Below are 16,311 nucleotides of genomic sequence, written 5' to 3' on the forward strand. Positions count from 1 at the left end.
AGATTTTTAAAAAGTTATTTTGTAAGGTCACATGCAATGGTTTGGATCACATTTCGAAATGTCTTCTAGTTGACAAATATCTTCCGGCTTATTGCATAAGTTATGCTTTCAATAACACAAACATCTAATTTAAATCAAAAGCATTTATAACAAAAACACAATGGTTTGAAGGACACCATGATAATAGTAAAAATCAAACAAAAGAACATTCACATAACATTTATAAAAAAACCAGGAACTATATAAACCTATCGGTAAGTAACACAGAATAAGTTTCAAAAGTATGTTTATTATAATTTAACACCAAGTAGATGAAGTTGTTTAAATATATATAAGTAGAAGATAAGAAAATAACTATAATGAATATTTCAATGAATATTTCATCTAGTACCATCATTGCCGTAACCACAGTAACAACAAAAGAGCTAAAGGATGGTTATGATTTACCTGTATATGGACTAGCTAATGATACTTTTTACGACATCCATATACCAGCACTGATTTGTATATGTTTAAGCTTTACATGCGTTATATCCGTTATAAGCTACTCATTTTATCATCAGCACATATCAACATTCTTTCAGTGGACAATATGCGAACGATTTGCTGTTTATATGGCATTATGTGATGGTCTTTTTAATATTGCGCATTTCTCTGACCATTTGCATATAGTTCTTACAAAGGAGCTACCAACACCAAAATATCTGTGTGCATTCTATGGATTTTTGTTGGCAGAATTTGTCACAGCTCAGAATTTATTGGTCAGCATCGTTGCAATTAATGTTTTTGTTTTAGTTTATTTTCGGAAGAAACTTAACTTTGGATGCAGGGATTATCGACTTCTTGGATTCATTTTTGGGGCTCCTGCATTAGGACTAACTGTAGCAGCTGGTTTAGGACAGCTAGGTCCTAATGGAAGCTTGTAAGTAAAAACATGGAGACGCTTAACCTATCGTCGAAGCACCGGGTTCCTTTCTTTTTGAGGTCATGCGATTTCCTTACTTTTTGTTTGTTACTTTGATATGTCTTCCTTAATCGATTACCGAAATTAAAAAACTACTGTCGCTTTAATTTATATATTGTCTTATATGACAGATTCTGTCTTTTGACCACACAGACTGCTAAAATGTTATGAAAACGTGATTTATAGGCCATGTTTACCAATGATTAAATCTCGGCGTTCTATTTCAATTCATACGAAATTTTCAACGATAAAAATCGGATGGGTTGGCGAGGCAAACATCTGCTCCTGTCAATATATCGACATCATCCATGCAGATATAGTCAAAACGTTACGATAGGGAATAGAACACAATCGGCCAATTCACAGATCAAACAACTATTTTGGTATTTTAAGATCTAAGACCTCGAAAACATCGTATCCCTCAATTTTGGATGATTACAGTGAAAATTGTGTTATGTCAATTTTAATTGCTCTTCCTCATAACCCTGCACCATGCTCAGGAAGTATTTAGCGTTCCTAGCACACCCTATGGGGTCTTTATAATGAGAACATGAACGTGCGTAATGTATCAGTTGATAATGATTACGTTTGTCATAGAACCTACATTCAAGTGGTCCATCCGTAACAATTTCAAGAAAAAGATCTAGATGACATGGATAATATTGATTGATTGGTGATTGATTTACGCCAAATCAGCTACATGGATAAAAAGCAGATCTTCTCTTTTCAGTAGTTTTAATGTCACTAATAGTTCACTGGACTATACGAGATTCTAACACTAGCTTAAACATTGATTATTTATGGACATGACACATTGGTGCAAAGACAGGTTGACAATTGGTGTCATTTGGAATACCGACTGTTTGTTTAAATATTAGTCCACCAAACTAGACAAAATGTTGTTGATTTGAAAAAAGAATCCAGCATTCTGATTTTATCGTATTCAGTGTATTTGTTTATAGATTAGTGTGATTTTTTAATATTTATGTCTACAATTATCCATTTTTGTAAAGTTGATCTTTTGGAATCCCCATCTGGTACTGTTGGTTTAGTATACCTAATAACAATATTTATCACGGCCATCTTTTACAGTAGAAGGGATGATCATCAGAATTTAAAAAAAAAATGTTTAGCCAAACATTCAGGTGATATATGTCGTTCTTCTAAAGGTTTTTTGTGAAGTTCTAGTAACCAATACAAAAGAAGGAAGTTTTTCATCGTCATTTATTATGTTTAAACAAAAAGGACATGAGGAAGGATTTTTTATTTTCTATAATCTCCTATTTCGTGACTGATATAAGAGTATATGTTGGATTTTCTATGAAATTCGAGTTCCTTTGTAAGACGATGTGTACATACAAACAAAACATTGTTAGAGGCTTTGTCTGCTTACTAGTATATAAATAGTGAGAGTTGTGAGGATTTGTAAGTGAGGTTCCAAAATATCATCAACATTTTGAATATGAAATTGTTTGAAATAGAAACAGTGCATGGAGGTTTCTGACGTAACACCATTTGTTACGCTCAAGACCAAAATAATTAGAAACACACATCTATAAATTTTAGATAGTTTAAACAAACATTCGATGTTAAGTGCAACTGTAAAAACAAGATAAACTATGACGGGGAATGTTGCAGCACCACTAAAGATATAACTTAATAAGAACTAAAATATAGAATCAAAATTTACAATTGACACATTCCTTCTGTGTGAAATGTATCAGCGGACAGTAATGGATTCAATATGCTCTGTGGGATGTTGAAACACCATTTAATGTATAATTAAATAATTCATAAAATAAAAATATACAATCAAAATGTTCTTCCTACTGCAAGGAATGTATCTTCGGAATCCTTATTCTAAAAAATGTATTAAATATTTTTTCTCATTTGTTTCAACCATTAAATAATATTTACTTTTTTCGTTTCAGTTGTTTCTTCGATGGTGTTAACGGACATGTAGCGAACTTTATATTTACAACCATTTTTCTTTCTGTCATTACAATAACCAATATAATACTGTATGTCATTAGCTGGTTTCGTATCTATAAGGAAGTAAAGGCCATAAAAAATCCGCATAAATCTTTGGAAGCATCGCACAGAGCTGCGAAAACCATGTCTCTATTCGTTACCGCTTTTCTTGTACAGTGGTGGGCCATGGCAACGTACGGTATATGGCAGTGGGAAACGGATGTCCCACAAGTTTTGTTCCATTTCGTAACAACGTTCTCAAATTTAGGTGGTGTACTCAATGGAATAGTATTTATCATTATTGTACAAAGGAAACATGACGGAATGGATTCTTCAAGTAAAATACAAGAATCGACTACCGATCAAACAGTTAACATGCACAGAAATCTAAAGAATCAAGCCTAAACCTATCATTTCTTTCATCGCTTTTGGGTGCAGTACTTACATTTTTGTATTATTCAAAATTATCAGTCAATATGTGTTCTTCAAGGATCACCAGTACTTTACCTTTCATTTGATACCTTAATTACTGAAATATATTCTCCATAGTTATATATTTACACCGATTAGTAGGAACTATTTTGATTTAAATATGTACTACTTTCCAGTATGTTCTTTTTTGACCGGGCCCGATTTGGTGGTGTTACATCTTATAAAGTTTATCCAAATTATTTTTGCAAAGAATTCCGCTCAAGTCGGTGCAAGGGGCCGTCATAAACTTGCAATGAGTTGAGAGTTATTTTGCTTCGTGTTGAAAGGCCTCAATGTGACCGACACAGAAAATTAAATAATCAAACCAAGACTTACCTAATCTTTCGCTGCTTTAAGTTATTCCTGCAAAAGAATGTCTATTTCTGAAGTAATTGACATAACATTTCTCAGAATTGTCAACTTCGTTTTAGACTTAGACTTAACACTTTTGTTATTCGACAGCCACTGATGAGGCTTGTGTAAACGAAACGCAGATCTGGCGTACCAAATTATAAACCTGGTATCTTTAATGAGTTATTACATAATCGATTTAAGAGATTTGAACATCGGACTATAACTGGTGTAGTAATTTACCATATTGAAAGGTCAGAATGCGAGTGCTTACCGTTTTCGGCAAATTAAGATCTGGAAAGAACCGAAAGCACACTGATCCGTTTAAACAAATGCATTCAACATGTTCAACGTGATTCAAAAAAGTTATGTGTGAAAACAGGGATGAGTGATCGAAAAAAAAAACGTGTGTGATTACATTCCTGGTATATTCCAGCCATTTTTGTTTCTGAGGCAAACCAACCCATGCTGTCAGTTATTGGATGCAGTCTTGTTATTGACTGTTCAATAGGCTTACATGCAAAACAGAACAATAATTTTCATAATTACACCAGATATTGCCTCTATGCAAATGTCATATTAGAATATAAGCTATACTTTAAATGTTTTTTTTTTGTACAAAAAGGTTGTTTGAGTGTAGTATGTCTGTGATCATGTGTATTTTCTAATTGTTTTGTATGGTATTTGTTTAAGGCAAGGATTTGTATTGTCTCACTATACAAATCCTTGTTTAAGGTTAACAAAAATTTTGCAATGTTTTATTTTCTCTGCGATCCTCTTGTATTCAAATAAATTCATAAGTTATGACGAATAATCAATAACAAATATTAGAGTAAAGGCTACCTAATTAGTTAAAATCGGGGTCTTCTGAACATGGAATGAAGCTTTTTGTGATCCGTTAATTTAATACTAGTAACTTAAGCCATCAGAACAAGTATAGAACTGTGAGCTATTACTCATTAATGAAACCTCCGCTTTAAATTTCCTGTAAACAGGAAGCTGAAGAAAACTGAATCCGAAAACAGTAAAACATGATCGCATGAAGCCTGATAGCAAATTTCGGGAAGCTCTTATTTGTGTAGTTCAGTAGAAAAATGCGACGGAAATGGCATACATGGCTAGTACGTGTAAAAATGGTTTAAATTTTCGGTAAACAGGAAATTGATAAGCAATGGATCTGAAACCTGGTCACACGTAATAGCATCCTAATATGAAGCCTGATAACAAATTTCAGCAAGCTATTACTTGTAATTCATAGAAGAATGGGACAAAAATTTCATACATGACCATTATGTTTAGAATATAAAAGTATTCAGTAAACAGGAAGTTGTTGAGCAATGAACATGAAACCGCCTCACACGGTATAGTATGATGACATAAAGCCTTGTAACACATTTCTGTAAGTTATCATTTGACTGAGAAAAAAGCTACGGAAATGTAGTAGAACAGGCGTACAGTCAAGGGAAAAAGTTTATAGTTATACCTATTTTTCATGATTTTGTCCTTAATGTTTTATAACAATTACACCCCCAGTTTTTGGTGTGGTTCACGTTACTCACTCAGTCTTTAGTTGTCTATGTAGTGTTTTGTGGTCTTTCATTTTTTGCCATTCGATTGGCAGTTTCTCTTCGACTGATTTTTTTTTTTTTTTTTAATGTCCCCTTGGTAACTTCCTCCTGTTTTTTTTTTTTACATCAGTTTGATGCCTGGTTCCTGGTGCCTGTTCTAAAAGGAATTTATTTTGTTTGGTTTTAACACAAAATATATACCTTTTCAACTGTTTCGGTTGTTATATGTCCTTGGCTTTAAAATATTCGTCTTTTAGCGTTCCTAATGAAGGTAAATCCAGAAAAGAGTTTAGGAGGCATGAAATTTATAAAGTGTTGTTTTAACTTTTTACAACACAATCTGCATGTTGTTCTGTGGTCATTTTTTGTATTCTTGTCTTTCATTGTTACGTATGTGCTTTGTTTTTATTTCATTTGTTTTTCTTTGTTGACATATTTGTTTGTTTTTATAGTGATTGAAATTATAACACGTTGACTGCTGTACCCCTATTTTTGACATTTTTACCTATTATGTCTGTTTGTTTTGTTCACACATTGCTGTCAATATAATGGATTTTTTTGCGACTGTCACACAAGTTAGAGGTTAAGCTAGCTTCAAAACCAGGTTTAATCCGCCATTTTCTACATACGGAAATGACTGTACCAAGTCAGGAATATGACAGTTGTTTTCCATTCGTTTGATGAGTTTGAGCTTTTGATTTTGCCAATTGTTAAGTGACTTTCGGTTTTGAATTTTCTTGGAGTCCGGTATTTTTGTTGTTTTACTTTTTAAAAACTTAAAAATATATGAATAAAGTTTTAACTTTCTTTTGATTATGGTAGCTTGTATTATCCTCATCATTATGCAGTATTATATAAAGTTGTATCGTATGTATGCAAAATGACAAAAGATTATTTTTAAATCAATTTTAAACCCAACTCATGAGAAGTTAATGCCAGTAAATTTGTTATGGTATTGAGAGCATTTTTTTTTACTAAATTAAGTTTTAAGGTTTTATTACCATACAAACATGTATCACAGTAAAATAATCGAATAATAATAGTAATAAGAGAAATAACAACAGTTTACAAACGCAGCACTACTTAAAAGTTACAAAGAAAATATATTTTAATATATATAACTATTTTGTGGAGAAAGAGAAAAGCTTTCTGCATGAACAATAAATAAATACTGTAATATACTAAATAATGGAAATGCATTTATATTCATATATGCTAACTCTATCTCCAGTAACTCCCAAAATTATCCAATTTTCTTGAAAGCGGTCATTTCTATTTTTTGATTTTATAAAAAGACGTTTTAAAAGATATCATATTTTAAAACAAAATTTCCAAAGGTAAAATTCCAAAATAAAAAAAAAAGTGATCTGAAACTCCTGCCTAAGCAAAATATTGCTTTCAAAACCTCACAAATATTAAGATGGCTTTAAGTAAGATATACATTGAGCTCTATGTCAGAATTAAATTGAGCTGAACAGTTGGGGAAAAAATGCAAATACTTATTCATCTTTTTTTTTCAAGAAATGAAAGTGGATATACTACCATTTGTATTCCAATCATTAAATTGGATGCTTATCAGGATCATTTAACATTAAAATCATATTGAACATTTTATTCAATTTTATTTATATCTCTGATGAAAACATGTAACATGTTATAAAAAACTTCAAAATGATTCTTTCTAGTGTTAACATATCTATTAATAAATAACAAAAAATAAACAAAATATGTCCAAATAATTTCTAGGAATCAGGGGAACCTTACATTACACACTTTTATCATAATGCATTTGAAAAGGGAAACCTGACACTGAAACTATCCTATAAGTTTCAATTGACCATGATAAAACTCAATATGGCACTTTATGCTTGTTAAGTAGCTAGTTAAGTATTCACTTATAGATTAATAAACTGTTAACACAGAGATATGTCTTGCTTTTTTGTTATTTTGATCTTTAATGCAAATGTTGAAATAAAAATAGCAATACTTTAACTTGTAAGTTATGCAAAATATTCAAAAACAAGGAACCATGACTGAGGGGGCAGGGCCAAGGAATCTCCATGGAAATGAGATGTGCCAATGCTTATACAACTGCATACCAAATATCATTGACTGTCCACTAGTGGTTCCCCATAAACTGACCTAATCACAAACTAATACATGTAAACTAAGCAAAAGTTTTAAAGTCAATAGACCATGACTAAAGGGGTGGGCCAAATAGTCTACATGGAAATGAGATGTTCCAATGATAATACAACTGCATACCAAATATCATTGACCTACAACTAGCAGTTCCCCATAAACTGACCTCATCACAAACTAATACACTGTTGATACCGCCACATCAGAAACAGCAGACGTATGTCTCACTTTTTGACTCCGTCAGACAAGACGAAAACTGAAATCATCAGAAAGATACAAAAAGGAGACTGTTCAAAAGTATAAAACAGATGGATGGACAGAAAAAATGTATTACTAGCAGCTAGCATTTGAAACTTCAGCTGTAGGTATTAGACTGAATGATTGTTTTCTGAAAAACAGCAGCAATTGTATCAACAAAAAGTAACATACTTTTCAGGATGATAACAAGTTAATGAATACACCCTACTTTGTACCTGACCACACCTAATTTTCAACATGCTAGCCCATAAACTATCTGTTTGAAAGAAGACATATCACCCTACACAGGCACTTTATTCTGACTCTGAGCCAACTAACCCTTGCTGTTACTCCTAAATGCTGCATGTTTTGCAGAGAAACTGCAATTGCCATTTATAAGGTCTGGTTTGAGCAACTGATGGATCAAACCCAACAACCTCCCATCTTTGAAGAAAGTACAATATAAAGAGACCATTGTGATTTAATCAATAATAAGTTGAAATATCAAACTTTTAAGTTATTCAATTTAAACATAACATATAACAAAAATGTGAATATGAGCAAATAAGATTGAACTACTTTTTGTTGAAAATGCCAGGAAAAAGAATAAAGGAAGAAATAAAGATTTCTTTATTTCTCACTTTCTCATTGTGTACATAACTCTACACAGGTTAATTTTACTATCTTTCGGTGATATTAAACCCCTAGCAATCCTATTTATTTATCATAACTCCCGCTTCCATTTTGTCCTCCCAATGTCCAAATATTGCACAAATTAACTGTTTCATATTTCCTATTTGTATGTCTTAAAACTTATTATACATTTGAATAACAAGAGAATCTACAAGCATAACCATTGAATGCAATAAATTAGTCATACTTGAATTAACTTCCTCCATAATTGCGTATGACAAAATTTATCATACACATTAATAACAAAGACCATAAAGAAGATAACCCACTCATAGCAACATAAAATTACCATTTATAAATCCCGTGAACACACACATGAACCAATAACTAGCAAACCAGAAAACTCTGCAACAGTCGATGCCATGCATGTTTCCAAATTAATCACCTAGTAAATATTTAACTAGAGGCTCCAAGGAGCCTGTGTCGCTCACCTGATATTTTTATTTACCATTGATGCATGAAATAATGCAACCTATATACATTTGCTTTAGTTTCAGAGATATAAGTCAATAAAATGCTCCACTGGGGCGCAGCTGGATACGACCTCAGAGGTCGAACCCTGAACAGTTGGGGCAAGTATGGACACAACATTCAAGCTTGATACAGCACTGAATTTGGATTGTAATTAAATATTTGACACAGCATAGGTTTCTGACACAGAATGAAAGTGGTCTAAGAACTTAAAAATTTTTAATTTACCTATTCAAACCATATCATTATTATTTGCTTTTATATATTAATCAGAAATAACCAATTTAAAATGGAAAATTTAAAGAATAAAAAAATCCCCCCCCCCCAAGTTTTTTGAACCCCCTTATGATTCATCACCCCCAAACTCAATCCCAGCTTTCCCTTTGTGGTATGGTACCTTGCAGTACAATTTCAGAGAGATCCATACACTTGAACACAAGTTATTGTCTGGAAACTAGAAAAATGCTTGTTTTTTGGCCCCAAATTCCTAAACGTTTAGGGCAATTACCCCCAAACTCAAACCCAGCTTTCCCTTTGTGATATGGAACCTTGCAGTACAATTTCATAAAGATCCATACACTTACAAACAAGTTATTGTCCTGAAACTAGAAAAATGCTTGTTTTTTGCCCTTTTATGGCCCCTTATTGCTAAAATTTTGAGGGAATTACCCCCAAAATCAATCCCTGCCTTCCCTTTGTGGTATGGTACCTTGCAGTACAATTTCAGAGAGATCCATACACTTTAACACAAGTTATTGTCTGGAAACTAGAAAAATGCTTATTTTTGGCCCCTTTTTGGCCCCTTATTCCTAAACATTTTGGGCAATTACCCCCAAACTCAATTCCAGCTTTTCCTTTGTGATATGGAACCTTGTAGTACAATTTCATAAAGATCCATACACTTACACACAAGTTATTGTCATGAAACTAGATAAATGCTTGTTTTTTGCCCTTTTTGGCCCCTAATTCCTAAAATTTGGAGGCAATTACCTCCAAAATCAATCCCAGCATTCCCTTTGTGATATGGAACCTTGTGGTACAATGTCAGAGATATCCATACACTAACACACAAGTTATGTCTGGAAGTTGTAAAAATGCTTATTTTTGGCCCCTAATTCCTGAACTGTTAATACCATATCCCCCAAAATCAATCCCCACCTTCCTTTTGTGGTATTGAACCTTATGGTAAAATTTCATTGAGATCCATTCACTTAAACTAAAGTTAGAGTGCGAAAACTAATGTGTCTTCGGACGATGACGACGACGCCAACGTCATACCAATATACGACCACAAATTTTTTTTTGCGGTCGTATAAAACCTGCATTTTCCCCCTAAGTTCAATTTTTAGCCATGTCTGACATGTTGGTTGGCAGGCAGGGTCATTGGACACATTTTCTAAACTAGATACACTAGTGTTGATTGTGGCCAAGTTTGGTTAAATTTGTCTCAGTTGTTTCAGGAGAGAAGATTTTTGTAAAAGAGTACAAAAATTTACGAAAAATTATTAAAAATTGACTTTAAAGGGCAATTACTCCTTAAGGGGTCAATTGACCATTTTGGTCATGTTGACTTATTTGTAGATCTTACTTTGCTGAACATTATTGCTGTTTTCAGTTTATCTCTATCTATAATAATATTCAAGATAATAACCAAAAACTGCAAAATTTCCTTAAAATTAGTAATTTAGGGGCAGCAACCCAACAACGGGTTGTCTGATTCATCTGAAAATTTCAGGCCAGATAGATCTTAACCTGATGAACATGTTTATTCCATGTCAGATTTGCTCTTAATGCTTTAGTTTCAGAGATACAAGCCAAAAACTGCATTTTACCCCTATGTTCTATTTTTAGGCATGTCGGCCATTTTGGTTGGCAGGCGGGGTCATCGGACACATTTTTAAACTAGATACCCTAGTGATGATTGTGGCCAAGTTTGGATAAATTTGGCCCAGTAGTTTCAGAGGAGAAGATTTTTGTAAAAGTTAACGGACGCCGACGACGGAGGACGAACGACGGACGCCAAGAGATGAAATAAAATGCTTCGCTGGGCGCAGCTTGATACGACTGCAGAGGTCGAACCCTGAACAGTTGGGGCAAGTATGGACACAACATTCAAGCTTGATACAGCTCTGAATTTGGATTGTGATTAAATATTTGACACAGCATAGGTTTCTGACACAGAAAGAATGTGGTCTAAGAACTTGAATTTTTTTAATTTACCTATTATGGTCCAATGTCCAAAATCGAAATACATGGTTAGATTCAGCATATCAAAGAACCCCATATATTCAATTTTTGTTGAAATCAAACAAAGTTTAATTTTGGACCCCAACTTGGACCAACTTGAAAACTGGGCCCATAATCAAAAATCTAAACACATGTTTAGATTCAGCATATCAAAGAACCCCAAGAATTCAATTTTTGTTAAAATCAAACTAAGTTTAATTTTGGACCCTTTTGACCTCAATATGAACCAATTTGATAGCGGGGCCCACAAATAAAAAATCTAAAATCATGGTTAGATTCAGCATATCAAAGAACCCCATATATTCAATTTTTGTTGAAATCAAAAAAAGTTTAATTTTGGACCCCAACTTGGACCAACTTGAAAACTGGGCCCATAATCAAAAATCTAAACACATGTTTAGATTCAGCATATCAAAGAACCCCAAGAATTCAATTTTTGTTAAAATCAAACTAAGTTTAATTTTGGACCCTTTGGACCTTAATGTAGACCAATTTAAAAAACGGGACCATAAATTAAAAATCTAAAAACACGGTTAGATTTGGCATATCAAAGAACCCCAATAATTCAATTTTTGATGAAATCAAACAAAGTTTAATTTTGGACCCTTTTGACCTCAATATGAACCAATTTGATAGCGGGCCCACAAATAAAAAATCTAAATACATGGTTAGATTCAGCATATCAAAGAACCCCATATATTCAATTTTTGTTGAAATCAAACAAAGTTTAATTTTGGACCCCAATTTGGACCAACTTGAAAACTGGGCCAAAAATCTAAATACATGTTAAGATTCAGCATATCAAAGAACCCCATATATTCAATTTTTGTTGAAATCAAACAAAGTTTAATTTTGGACCCCAACTTGGACCAACTTGAAAACTGGGCCCATAATCAAAAATCTAACTACATGTTTAGATTCAGCATATCAAAGAACCCCATATATTCAATTTTTGTTAAAATCAAACAAAGTTTAATTTTGGACCCTTTGGACCTTAATGTTGACCAATTTGAAAACTGGACCCAAAATTAAAAATCTAAATACACGGTTAGATTCGGCATAACAAATAAAAAAAATGTGGTCAAAGATTTTACAAATCCAATGCACCATACTGTGCAATTAAAGATTACTTCTTAAAATTTTTCAATATTCGAAAGTTGAAAAAAAACCATATTTGAAGAATAATTCTTTTTAATTTCTGAAATCTGAAATGAGAAAAAATTGACCCCCCACAATTTCTTTTTACCCCCCCCCCCCCTTTTTTTCCCCAAAAAATTCTTTCCCTCAAGATATGGTCATAATCTCATTTCATATTTCCAATGGAGTTTGCAACCATAATTACCCATTTAAATTTACCATAGTGCTAACTTAATCTATTTTATAATAGAATTTAAAATATAGTGTCAAATCTTTCATATGGATTTTTTTTTTTAAAAAAGATGCAACATTTGCAGATATTTTTACTGGTCTTCCTTTATAAATATGCATTTCTTTAAACATAATTTAAAAGCAGTGTAAGGGAAGTAACCAAAACCTTGTATTTGGATTACCTCCCTTACACTGCTTTAAATTATCTTAATTGTTCATTAACCATTACTTTATACATAATTTAAAAGCAGTGTAAGGGAGATAATTTCAATGATGTATTTGATTTATCTCCCTTACACTGCTTTAAATTATGTTTTGTACTAAAGTATTTGTCCATTAACCAGGACAACCTTGTTTTTCCCCTTTTTTGCCCCTATTTCCTAAACGGTTTGAGCCATAACCCCCCAAAGCAAATCCTAACCATCCTTTTGTGGTATGGAAACTTGTAGTATAATTTCAGAGTGATCCATACACCGTTCCACAGTTATTGTCTGGAAACTAGAAAATGCTTATTTTTGGCCCCTTTTTGGCCCCTTATTCCTTAACTGTTGGGACCATAACCCCCAAAATCAATCCCCACCTTCCTTTTGTGGTATTGAACCTTATGGTAAAATTTCAAAGAGATCCATTCACTTAAACTAAAGTTAGAGTGCGAAAACCAATGTGTCTTCGGATGACAACGCCGGACGACGACGCCAACGTCATACCAATATACGACCGCAAAAATTTATAAAACCTTTTGGCCAGGTGAGCTAAAAGTTAGTTAAAATGATATTTAGTGTGTCATCCTGCCCAATAAAAACAACATTTTATTATTTCTAAGAAGCATCACTGAATGATAAATATTTAATCAATTATTTAATTAAATTTACAGCATTGGTTTCAACATAAGTCATATCAGTTCACCAATTTCAGGAAACTCAAAATGAGACTGGAGCAGGAATTTCTGATTTCATTTTAAATAACCCTGAAAATTAAAAATAAAAATTTAAATCCCTCAGAGTATGACATACGAGAAGTAAGTCATGACTAATGTACATTCAGATATTTATTTACAATAATTCCATTCACGTCAACTAAAAATTGGGTTGAGAATTAAAACATTAGGACTGAGACACATTTTAAAATTTTGTACACTTTTAATGGAAATAAAGGCAATTTATATCATACTGAACATTTCATCTCTGACGAAAACATCCAACATGTACTAAAAAACTTCAAAATGATTCTTTCTACTGTTAATATATATCTATCATTAAATAACAAGAAATAAACAGTCTTTAATTCATTTCACTTAAAGTGAAAGCTAAATACCTCAGAATTAAAAATACTGACAACATAGAACTGCTGTGAGCTATAAGACAAATAAGCATTACTATTTCTATCATCCTTCTTTATCTATCCCATCTATAATCTCTCTCTATAACAGCAGTAAATTATTTCACTTATTAAAGGGGCATTAGCTATCAAATTCATTTTCACCGATTTGACTCAAATTCTCATATTTGATTTATAACATACTAAAACGTATATCCAAATTATAAAAAGTCTAATAGCTTAACATGCCTAGTTCATGCGTAACCCATCTCTAGCTAGGGGATTCAATTGAAGGTCACATGAATATGGATTCAATGAGGTCATAAGCGATGTTTCTTAGCTTATTTTGACAAAATTGAAACAAAATGGCTGCTAAAAGTGAACTATTATTTCATTTTTTCACTTTCATTAATGATTGAACAAAGAAGAGCTATACCTAGTAGCTAATGCCCCTTTAAATATGACACAAAACAACAGTCTAAAAGAATTTATAATAACAGGACACTGATAACAATAATAACAGTCTTCCAAAGGTCATTGAAAGGATGCAGAACAACCAGCTGTAACTGGACATGATTATGTTTTTGGATTTATTCTTGAGATTCCTGAGATTTTCTTAATTTTATGGTTCTTTCCTCTACCATGTCTAGTAATATTAATTCATCAACTCTACCAAACCATATTTTACTGAACATTTCCTAACTTCCAACAACCTTTGGAAAGATTAATATAACGTTCAGAGGTACTTCTAATACAAGCCATGTTTATATACTTGAAGATGTAAGTAATACTTACTTGAACAGGTAAATTTGTAAGATTTAAATTTTCCTTTTAAAATTTAGATAATCTCCCCTTAGTCTTCTCTGACATAGTTAATTTTTTACAAACCCTGAAATTCTCAAGTCTTAGGAGGTCAAAAAAATCACTCGAACATTTTTCCTGGTTTGCTAAGTATATTTTAAATAATCGCTCAACATTGAACAACATTATTCATCTCATGAACTAATCAGAGAAACCTTCTGCACACAGATGTTTTAAGTAACTCCATCCATCCTTCAATAAAATGCTCTGCTGGGCGCAGCTTGATACGACCGCAGAGGTCGAACCCTGAACAGTTGGGGCAAGTATGGACACAACATTCAAGCTTGATACAGCACTGAATTTGGATTGTAATTAAATATTTGACACAGCATAGGTTTCTGACACAGAATGAAAGTGGTCTAAGAACTTAAAAAATTTTAATTTACCTATTCAAACCATATCATTATTATTTGCTTTTATATATAAATCAGAAATAACCAATTTTAAATGGAAAATTTTAAAGGAAAAAAAGGTAAAAAAATCCACTCCCAAATTTTTTGAACCCCCTTATGAATCATCACCCACACACAATCCCAGCCTTCCCTTTGTGGTATAGTACCTTGCAGTACAATTTCAGAGAGATCCATACACTTGAACACAAGTTATTGTCTGGAAACTAGAAAAATGTTTGTTTTTTTTGCCTCTTTTTGGCCCCAAATTCCTAAACTTTTAGTGCAATTACTCCAAAACTCAAACCCAGCTTTCCCTTTGTGATATGGAACCTTGTAGTAAAATTTCATAAAGATCCATACACTTACACATAAGTTATTGTCCTGAAACTAGAAATATGCTTGGTTTTTTGCCCCTTTTTGGCCCCAAATTCCGAAAATTTTGAGGCAATTACCCCCAAAATCAATCCCAGCCTTTCCTTTGTGGTATGGTACCTTGCAGTAAAATTTCAGAGAGATCCATACACTTGAACACAAGTTATTGTCTGGAAACTAGAAAAATGCTTATTTTTGGCCCCTTATTCCTAAACGTTTTGGGAAATTACCCCCAAACTCAATTCCAGCTTTCCCTTTGTGATATGGAACCTTGTAGTACAATTTCATAAAGATCCATACACTTACACACAAGTTATTGTCATGAAACTAGAAAAATGCTTGTTTTTTGCCCCTTTTTGTTCCCTAATTCCTAAAATTTTGAGGCAATTACCCCTTAAATCAATCCCAGCATTCCCTTTGTGATATGGAACCTTGTGGTTCAATGTCAGAGAGATCCATACACTAACACACAAGTTATGTCTGGAAGTTACAAAAATGCTTATTTTTTGCCCCTTTTTGGCCCCTAATTCCTTAACTGTTGGTACCATAACCCCCAAAATCAATCCCTACCTGCCTTTTGTGGTATTGAACCTTATGGGAAAATTTCATAGAGATCCATTCACTTAAACTAAAGGTAGAGTGCGAAAACCAATGTGTCTTCGGGCTGCGGGCCCCCCCCCCCCCCCCCCCCCCTCCCTATTGTGGGAAAAATTTGGTTGATTATATAGGGAATCACTGAAGCGTGACTGGAGCAGGCCCCCCCTTACAAAAAGTTCTGGATCCGCCACTGATATTAGTTAAAAAATTCTGAATGTCCAAGGGATATAACTCTACCTCCAAAATTATTCACCTGTTCAAGTAAATAAAAAACACTTGAATAAGTATT

The 16,311-nt window shown here is 33.0% G+C and overlaps 1 protein-coding gene and 1 long non-coding RNA gene across 2 annotated transcripts; one reads left to right on the top strand and one right to left on the bottom strand.

Annotated features, from left to right (window-relative positions):
• The first annotated feature begins 268 nt into the window (after window positions 1-268).
• Window positions 269-6,939, top strand: LOC127698895 (uncharacterized). Its single transcript, XM_052202624.1, has 2 exons — window positions 269-922; window positions 2,896-6,939. Exons 1-2 carry the CDS (start codon window positions 360-362, stop codon window positions 3,338-3,340), a joined length of 1,008 nt encoding a protein of 335 aa, XP_052058584.1. The 5' UTR covers window positions 269-359; the 3' UTR covers window positions 3,341-6,939.
• On the bottom strand, window positions 6,305-16,100 carry LOC127698917 (uncharacterized). The gene is made up of 2 exons (XR_007980975.1): window positions 15,048-16,100; window positions 6,305-9,096 (listed from the first exon to the last, which is right to left on the bottom strand). It is a non-coding gene; the product is annotated as an uncharacterized LOC127698917 (long non-coding RNA).
• Window positions 16,101-16,311: the final 211 nt, after the last annotated feature.

The sequence above is a fragment of the Mytilus californianus genome, unplaced genomic scaffold, assembly GCF_021869535.1.
Source record: "Mytilus californianus isolate M0D057914Y unplaced genomic scaffold, xbMytCali1.0.p SCAF_4, whole genome shotgun sequence".
NCBI classification, from domain to species: domain Eukaryota; kingdom Metazoa; phylum Mollusca; class Bivalvia; order Mytilida; family Mytilidae; genus Mytilus; species Mytilus californianus.

Coding starts and splice junctions, on each gene's coding strand:
- LOC127698895 (XM_052202624.1), top strand. CDS start 360: ATGAATATTTCAATGAATATTTCATCTAGTACCATCATTGCCGTAACC. Junction 923..2,895: donor CTAGGTCCTAATGGAAGCTT/GTAAGTAAAAAC, acceptor TTTTCGTTTCAG/TTGTTTCTTCGATGGTGTTA.